Source organism: Chiloscyllium plagiosum, chromosome 30 (genome assembly GCF_004010195.1).
Source record: "Chiloscyllium plagiosum isolate BGI_BamShark_2017 chromosome 30, ASM401019v2, whole genome shotgun sequence".
Lineage (NCBI taxonomy): Eukaryota > Metazoa > Chordata > Chondrichthyes > Orectolobiformes > Hemiscylliidae > Chiloscyllium > Chiloscyllium plagiosum.
In genome coordinates, this window is record NC_057739.1 from 36315021 (window position 1) to 36324300 (window position 9280).

At 39.4% G+C, this 9280-nt stretch overlaps 1 protein-coding gene across 2 annotated transcripts in view; it reads right to left on the minus strand.

The window, feature by feature from the left end:
* Positions 1-1787: 1787 nt before the first annotated feature.
* cdk9 (cyclin-dependent kinase 9 (CDC2-related kinase)) overlaps positions 1788-9280 on the minus strand; it is an 11897-nt gene continuing 4404 nt past the window's right edge. For both annotated transcript variants that reach the window (XM_043720387.1, XM_043720388.1), the window contains exons 2-7: positions 8702-8783; positions 7551-7641; positions 6718-6884; positions 5918-6089; positions 5376-5524; positions 1788-3804 (exon numbers count right to left, since the gene is read on the minus strand). In XM_043720387.1, the coding sequence (XP_043576322.1) occupies positions 3439-3804; positions 5376-5524; positions 5918-6089; positions 6718-6884; positions 7551-7641; positions 8702-8783 (1027 nt within the window). In that variant the 3' untranslated portion in view covers positions 1788-3438. The remainder of the gene's footprint in view (positions 3805-5375; positions 5525-5917; positions 6090-6717; positions 6885-7550; positions 7642-8701; positions 8784-9280) is intronic.

A 9280-nucleotide genomic window follows, 5' to 3' on the forward strand; every position in this document is an offset into this window, starting at 1 on the left:
GGGCTTATGCCCGAAACGTCGATTCTCCTGTTCCCTGGATGCTGCCTGACCTGCTGCGCTTTTCCAGCAACACATTTTCAGGTATGGCACAGAGTCCAGCACAGCAGACCACGCAGACTGCCGCCATCTTGGATCTTCAAAACCTATCTACTTAACCTCTCCTCGTAAAATAGTGTGCCCATCTCTGGTACCAGCCTAGTGAACCTTCTCTGGACTACCTCCAATGCCATTGTATGTTTCGTTAGATAAGGAGCCCAAAATTGTTCACTTCATTCCAGTTTCGATCTATCAAGGAGCCTGTGTAATTTAAGCAAAACTTCACTACTTTTATACACCATTTCCTTTGAAAAAGGCCAACATTCAATTACCCACTGAACTTCAATCCTAACTTTTCATGAAATCACAGTTAAAGACTCTCAAATCTCTGATCTGTAGCTTTCTCCATTAAATAATATTCAGTACCTCCAAGAAAAGGTGCAATACATATTTCAGTGCTGAAGAGCAATAAAAGACTGATAATTGTTCTATTATGCATTATTTCTACAGGAAGTATCAGTCTACATGATAAGCAGGGCAGATAAGAACCAGAATATCCGTGGATTGTTTTTTTATCACTGCAAACAGAATAGATATATCAGGGTTTGCATAGAATCTCCTGAACAAAATTGAAGTTCATACAAGTAGTAAACAAAGGAAACAGTTGTGACATAATATATACTTGCTATTTGAATTTCTCCAATTTTAGTGATTAAATGCACTATAGTCAGTCATGAAATCCAGGATGATCCTTGATTTGTATTTAGTTATCCAATTTCAGGCAGGATACTGAATTGTAAATTAATCCTTACCATTCCCAGGTTGGGAATGAGTAAATCAGCAAAGGGTCTTGATCCATTGCCGCCTGAAAAATGCACATATTAAACATTGAACAAGGAGAAGATTGAATTTTATGGGGACACCTTGCACAAACAGCTTGAAGACAATTAAAATTTTGTCTCACTCACAAAGAATGGTGCATGGTTATCAGTCTGAATCAATAATTGTATTACTGTAGATACTGTCAGACTTGCTGAATATAGAGGAACTTTGATTATCCGAAGGACATGGGTGGGCAGTATTTCGTTCGGTTAATTGAATTCTGGATAATCGAATGCCAGATAACAGTTTTAGCCAAGCATCGGGACCTTGCGATTTTGCCGGATTTTCCAGTATTCAGATAATCAAATGCCATCTAATCGAGGTTCCTTTGTATATCTAATTTTAACTTCAGATGTCCAGTATTCAGTGTTTTGCTTTGGATTATGACACACGACCCTTGGGTCAGATGCTGGGTGCATTCACGACCTTCAAAAAAAAAGTGTTTGGAGTTCAGATCAAAGGGGAGAAAATTAGAACATAATTCTGAGTAAGTGACAGCCCTAATTAATTGTGAAAACCCCTACATGTGTAACAGTGACTTCCAAGAAATGACATTCCTCATTAAAAAAAAAGAAACAACATGCATTTATATAATGTCTTTCATGTCCCAAAACAGTTTACAGCCTGATAGCTTTGACCAAACTGATAGTCTGAAGATGATTCAGGGTATGTCTTAAGAAATGAATAAGAAATGGAAACCTGCCTTCGAATTGTCTGGATGGGACAGTTCTGATAGGAAAATGTACTTTTTTTAAAAAAAGTAAATAGATTTATAACTTATTTAATGTGGCAATGAATAAAAATGCAGACCATTAACAATTAAGAAATCTATGAACCTCACTCGACATAGAAAATAGCACAGAAGCAGATGTGTTTTACAAGTTTATTTTACAAACTGGAACATATTCATATTCAACATGGATGTACTTTACTACAAAATGATAGCTAATTCGCACTAAACTTGCACTGTACAAGTAACAAAATCTTCATACTGAAATTGCTTGTACTGAAGAAGTGCACATTAACTGCACTTCCTAAATTGTGTCCCTCCTGCACTTCACCACAAGAGCTAAATCTTTAATGATATTCAACTCTGTCATATAAACTGCATCCAGAGTCAAAGTACCAACAATACTAGTGACAATCAAGAACTGTTCTATACTGCCAGTGGGCAAATTGGTCTCCACACATCAATAAAGTCTGGATCATTAAACTGTAATTAAGGGCTTGTTTAAGATAGCTTTCAGTTTCATAAAAGCAGCTCAGCCAATACGGTTTTAAAGTGCACCTTTTCAAAAGCAGTACTGCATTTACATAAACTAACTGAAGCCTCCCCATTTCAGTCTCTACAGTGTGTAACACTTTTGGCTAAACTGAAGAACACTGCAATCAGTTGGTGGCTTTGATCACATGACTCAGCACTACTGCACCAAAGTGGGTGGGCTGACTAGGGAAGAGACAGAAAAAGAACATCTCAAAATGTTGATATTGGAACTAAAACATGTAACTTGACGGAACAATCTCCATTTACTCAATTCACCTTAATCCAGCCAGCTCCAAATGAGCATTCAGTAACAAGGCAACATTAGAACAGGAATCAGAAATCCATCATCACAAATAGAATGCATCACCAAACAACAACAGGTGTGAAATATCAACTTCTGTGAGAAACACATTTTGCTATAATTAAAAATATATATTTTTAGAAACTTCAACAAATGTACAGCACAGCCCTGTTGACTGTATTAATGCCTTAAAGCGAAGCAATTATCCAGCTATTTTTGACTTCAGGGAGAAACAGCCATGACCGCAATGAGGCCGCTCTCACCAACAAATGATGTTGTGGTATTTCAACACCCTAAGTGTGTTGGAAGTTTCCAAATTAACTGTTTGTAAAGGTCTACCTCTTTTAAAAGCGATTGCCTTAGCATCCAAAGATCTGAGTCCCCAGTCCTCAGTAAAATTAAATGAATATAAATCATTCTCTTCCCCAAGTTTCCAAATCTCATTACTGGTATGAGAGGCAACCTCTTTACAAGCTACTGCTCAACTTGTCTTCCCTTCCCAGTGGAGCACCATCAAGGTCTTGACAGGCAAGCAACTCACATCATGGAGATCAATGAACAAACCCAGAATCTAGCACTCCACTGTATGCACGTGTTCTGAGCCACCCATAGTGCCTGAGGTACTTACATATAGACAGCAATCGGCCAAACATGAAATGACTGAAATTGTTAACAAAGAACTCCAGGACAATTCTAAACTGATGCTCATAACCACAGCACCCCGGGAAAAGCTGAAATTAATCTAAGCCCCCACAATGTGAGTGTCACTTCTGGAATCTCAGTTCAGTTTTTGGTTCTGGAAGAGAAGTACCTCTACCATGGTATCAACACCTGATCAGTAATAGGCACAATTAATATGTAGAACGTTCAATATTTTAAAATCATAACAGTTCAAATATGACACCATCATATAAAATAACCTGTTTCTTCGATCCATTAACCTCGTTAAACACATTCAGAACACACGATCAAACTCTGTCTGGTTGGCAGCAGCAGGATTCTTGTTCTGAGTTGTTGATTGCTGAGGCATGTGACTAGCTCGTCTCCTGGGCGGGGCCAAGTATTCAAACATTGACTGGTTGTGTGTCGAGAGCATATTTTTGAGGTCAGAAGGCATGGGGTCAGTCCAGAAGAAATCATGATTAAGTGCATCGTCACTGTCAATCCTCTGAGCAGGGTCAAGGACAAGCAACTTGTCAATGAGGTCCAGTGCATAAGGATCTTTCACATAAGCCTTCAGCCGATCTTTGACCTTTCGTTTCTGACCTTTGGGTAATTCCAGTTTTTGGTAGAATTCATACTTTTCAACATTAGGCCAAACCTGAAACCAATCACAAGTTTCATCGTCACAAAGATAGAACATTTCTTTTTCAAATAATGAGCAGAAATAAGATTACCGCCCTAGGCTTTCCACTTTGCATGAGAAAACAGAAAATGAATGCGATCCCCAAGTCACTAGTAGAATCCATGGAATACCATTTTATAAGATATGGAACTTGGCAAGCTGTCATCAATAAACTAGGGGTCTTTGATAATATGTTAAATTTGAAACTGTTGAAATCTAAAGTTAAAAAAGTGCTGAAACTGCTCAGTTTAACAGAAGGCAATCTGTTTTTCCTGTGATTGATCATCTCACTCATGAACCCTTACTACATGACACATCTCAATTTATTCACTATCCAAAAATATTGGTGCAGCTCCCAGTTTATGTTTGCCAGATCCTGTCTAATGATACTGAAATCAGCCATTCCAAATTTAGACCTTTAAGTTCTGCACTATCATTATCCCTTTCCATAGTGTTTTGAAACTTATATAGAGTTATGGTCACTTCCCCATAATGCTCATCCACTGAAACTTCAATCACTTTACTGGCTTCATTCCCTCGGATTAAGTCTAGCACTGCCCCACCTCTAGTAGAATTATGTACGTGCTGACACAAAAGGCTTTCCTGGATGCACTTTAAAAGTTCACCAATTTCTAATGCATTCACACTAAAGTAATCCCAGTTAATATTAGCAAAGTTGAAATCCTCTACAATTATAACTGTTTCTCTCATACCTTTGTGATTTGCTTAGATACCTGCTTCTTTATCTCCCTCTGACTGGTGGGAGGCTTGCAGTATAATCTCAGGCAAGGTAGAGTCAAAGAATCCCTAGAGTGGAAGCAGGCTACTCAGCCCAACGAGTCCACACCAACACTCCGAAGAACATCCCCCCACTACCCTATCCCTGCATTTCCCATGTCTAACCCATCTAGTCTGCACATCCCTGGACACTATGAGTCAATTTAGCATGGCCAACTCACCTAACCTTCACATCTTTGGACTGTGGGAGGAAACCGGATCACCCAGTGGAAACTCACGCAAACACAGGGAAAATGTGCAAGCTCCACACAGTCAGTCACCCGAGGGCAGAATCGAACTCCAGTTCCTGTCACTGTGAGGCAGCAGTGCCCCAGAGGTAATCACCCTTTTTTTACTTCTACCCAAGTGGCCTCACGTGAAGACCCTTTTAGGGCATCTTGCATTCATGCAGTAATGGTTCCTTTTTCAATAATGCAGCGTACACGTCTCATTCTTGCAACTTCACATTTAAAACTCTAACCTGATTTCTATCCCAGCTACGGCACTAATAAGTACCCAAATCAAACAATTAAGTCCTATAAACTTTCATCCTTCACAAATTTTCTGCCGCCATGGGATATTTTCTTGCATTAAATACACTAAATGTAAGTTGTTACAACAGTTGTAAAAGATGACAGCGCTGCCTCTGTGTTCACTCAATATATTTACAGTTCCATCACATTTCAAAACTTGATATTGTATTTGACCACCAACTTCAGAGACTTAAATTAGCATTATTCACAATTTAACAATGAATCAGCTGGTCTTACCTCTGCTGTGATGGAGCCACAGAGCTGACTGATCAGGGTTAACTGATGCTGTTCTGTGTTACCCTGCATTATGGGACTTCGAGTCCACATCTCAGCCATGATGCACCCAGCTCCCCACAGATCTATGGGTGGTCCATAATCTCGCTCACCTGTATTGGTGGCAGAGAAAGGCAAACAAATAACATCACCAATGATGAAACAAAGTATGACTTACAGAAATGCTATACTTTCTAGTTTCCAACCCTGCATTCCAAGATATTGAGGTAAAATGCCAACACACAGGTGTTTAGGCCTCATCTGGAAATAATCCTTCCATACAAAATGCACAATGAATGCCAATAGACTAATCAAACACACACATCACAGCCTAGCCCAATCCTGTCCGGGGAGACCCTGAAAAAGATCACTAGACCAAAAACATTAACTCTTTCTTCTGGCCACAGATGTTGTCAGACCTGCTGAGTTCTTCCAGCAATTTGTTTTTTTTAAAAGCCATCTAGCTCCTGTTGGTCATGTACATTCAAGAATTCAAAGAAACCCACCTAGCAAGAGTTCTGGTGGCCGGTACCATAGTGTTACTACCCTGTTGGTATAGCGGTTTGGCTGGCTATTCTTGGCTAGGCTGAATGCTCGAGCTAGACCAAAGTCAGCCAGTTTCAGAACACCATCCCGGGTGATCAACACATTTGCTGCTTTCATATCTCGATGCAAAATCTGGAATAAATATTTTAAAAATCAGCATAAAGCAAATAGTATCAATGCAGTTTACACCAAAGAATGTATTTCTCCAAAGAAAGAATCGCAAGTAGAAATTATTTGCAATTAAGCCTGACATTTAAGTGTAAAACGCTGCTCCCTTCAATAATTGTATGCAGTGGGTTACCAAATTTATCTGTTAGAGACTGAAAACCTTGCACTTACTTGACACATTTAAAATGCATTAAATAGTTTAAATTATGCTGTGGTGCAATGACGCAGAAGTATGTTTTCATAATTTTGCCCACAAGGTGCCAGTCACAGTTATAAAAAAGACTACCTTACATTTGTATAGCACCATTCACAGCCTCAGGATATCACAAAGTACCTTACATCTAAAAATGTACAGAATAGTCTATATTGCCAGTATTAGAAAGCAGTACTCTGGTTTTAAAATAATCCCCATTTATGAGAACTCAAATTCCTTTTAAGTAATAAGATGCAAGCAAAACAAGATAAAACATTTACCTTGACAGTGTTCAGCTAACCATTTAACTATGGCCAAGATGGAGAGATTACCAAAATGCACCAAACCAGCAAAAGACAATTCAAACCAACTGAAGTTGCTCAGTTTTACCTTGCTTACCTTGTTTCGATGAATGTAGTAGAGTCCATTCAGCAACATCTGCATTACCTTCTTGATTTCTGCCAATGTGAACTTCACATTAGCATTACTGAGCAATCCAGCAAGGTCATGCTCACAGAAGTCAAATACCAAGTAGATGCTGCCTTTGTAGCGGTTATACTGTGTAGCTGCAAAGATTAAACAGAAGTATGGCATCAGTGTCACCCATAACCATCACTACCCCATTAGTTTGACCTGAAACAGGAAAGCCTATAAGCCAAGCAGAGTGAATAAAGCAATTAGTACCTGGGAGAAAACTCAAAACTTATGAGAGATGTTCTGATCCCAACTGTTCCCAAAATGAAACCTCAATTTATAGACCAAAGGTTTTATTTTTGTTATTTGTTCACCATGGTGGCCTAACGATATTCACAACTGTCTGCCAATATACTTCTAACAAAAGAACATAAAAGTTTATTATGTACAAAAGAAATTAAAATACTAATTGTATTACACCAAATAAGAAATATTTGAAAACAGTCTAATTACAATATTTGAGGAGCAGGAGCGTCGACGTTTCGGGCATAAGTCTTTCATCAGGGCTTACGCCCTTAAACGTCGACTCTCCTGCTCCTCGGTTGCTGGCTGACCGGCTATGCTTTTCCAGCACCACACTCTTGGACTTTGATCTCCAGCATCTGCAGCCCTCACTTTCTCCTAATTACGATATTTACAAGGATACTTCCTAAACAACCTGCTCAGAGTGTTATTACACATCTCTAGACCAGGTTAGACTTGGGCTTCTCTGAGGGTGATATACACTGACTTATTTGCAGCTGGAGACACAAACTCACCTTTAGTGCGGCAGATCTCAATAAGATTCACTACATTTTCATGTTTCAGCAGTTGTAGAATTTTTATCTCTCGCAGGGCTGTGATGGGAAACTGGAAGAACATTTAATAAAATATTATTTGCGTATATAAACTCATATAAACACATTTACAGATAACAAAATTAATAACCTCAAATAATTAATTTACAACCAGAGAAAGGAGTTTTATGAATGAGAATAAGGTTTCCGTCTCACCTAAACAATCAAAATGACACAAAAGAAAGGCCAGATGCTAATTCAGTAGGGTAAGAAAACCAAACCATAGGAAAGTAATTCATGTACCACAAATAAAAAGAACATCTGAGTTTTATAATAAACTAAAATCTCTGTGGCATAACAAAGAGGGCTGTGTGGTGCTGAAATTGGCCACACACAGCAGAATGGTCCCAAATTGAAATTCTCACCCAGAATCCATTGGATATGGCAGGAAATAAGCATGCCTGTGGGACCTGTAAAGTTGTAAACAAATTTCTAGCAGGTCAAGAATTGGAATTTTGTCTTTTGGCAAAGGGCTACTGGCTAGACACTTGTATATAAGCAGTTATTTGCTGGGATGTTGGCATCAATGATTAGGCCAGCATTTATTATCCATTTCAAATTGCCCTGGAGAAGGTGGTAATGTGTCACCCAGTTGACTACCACAATCATTGTGGCATAGGTACATTCACTGTGCTGTTAGGAAGGAAATTCCAGGATTATAATGAAAGACTGGTGATACACTTTCAAGTTAAGATCATAAGTAATTTGGAAGGGGCTGATGTTGACATTGTCATGCACCTGTGATTTTCTCGGCAGTAGGGATCAAAGATTTGGAAGCTATGGTTGAAGAAGCAATAGTGAATCTTGAAGGTGGAATGTAATACAGCAATTATACACTTAGTGAAGGGAGTGATTGTTAAACGTGGTGGCAATCAATGCCTGGGGGTTGTGCATCTACATGAGCCATAGCTTGCAGAGAACAGAAAGTGAATCTTAAGAAACTGCCACATTTCTGGAAAAAGCAACAAATTTTGGTGTAGACAAATGGTACACCATTGTTACTCAACTTATCTTTCGGTCTCCAGAGATGGAAAAACTATCCTTAACATCCAAGTTTACTTAGCACCACGTACCCCTTCCTTTTCATTTTCCATCAGGACTTTCTTCAAAGCCACTTTTTTGCCTGTCTGGCGATGGCGTGCTTTAAACACCTCCCTGTAAAAACAATCATAGCATCTTCAGTTCAAAGGTCTCAGGAGCCAGCAGACTCTACCAGAACAAATATAACCTATAATCTGATTCCACAGTAAGGAAATTGGGGCAGAAAAAGTTATAATTGTGGAGAGAAATTCCAGTAGTTAATGTTTGCTGTGGTTCTGTTCGCCGAGCTGGAAGTTTTTGTTGCAAACGTTTCGTCCCCTGTCTAGGTGACATCCTCAGTGCTTGGGAGCCTCCTGTGAAGCGCTTCTGTGGTGTTTCCTCCGGCATTTATAGTGGTCTGTCCCTGCCGCTTCCGGTTGTCAGTTTCAGCTGTCCGCTGTAGTGGCCAGTATATTGGATCCAGGTCGATGTGTTTGTTGATGGAGTTTGTGGATGAGTGCCATGCTTCTAGGAATTCCCTGAAACACATAGACCTAGAGGGTGGTGCGTGTATGGAATGAGCTGCCAGAGGAAGTGGTGGAGGCTGGTACAATGACAGCATTTAAGAGGCA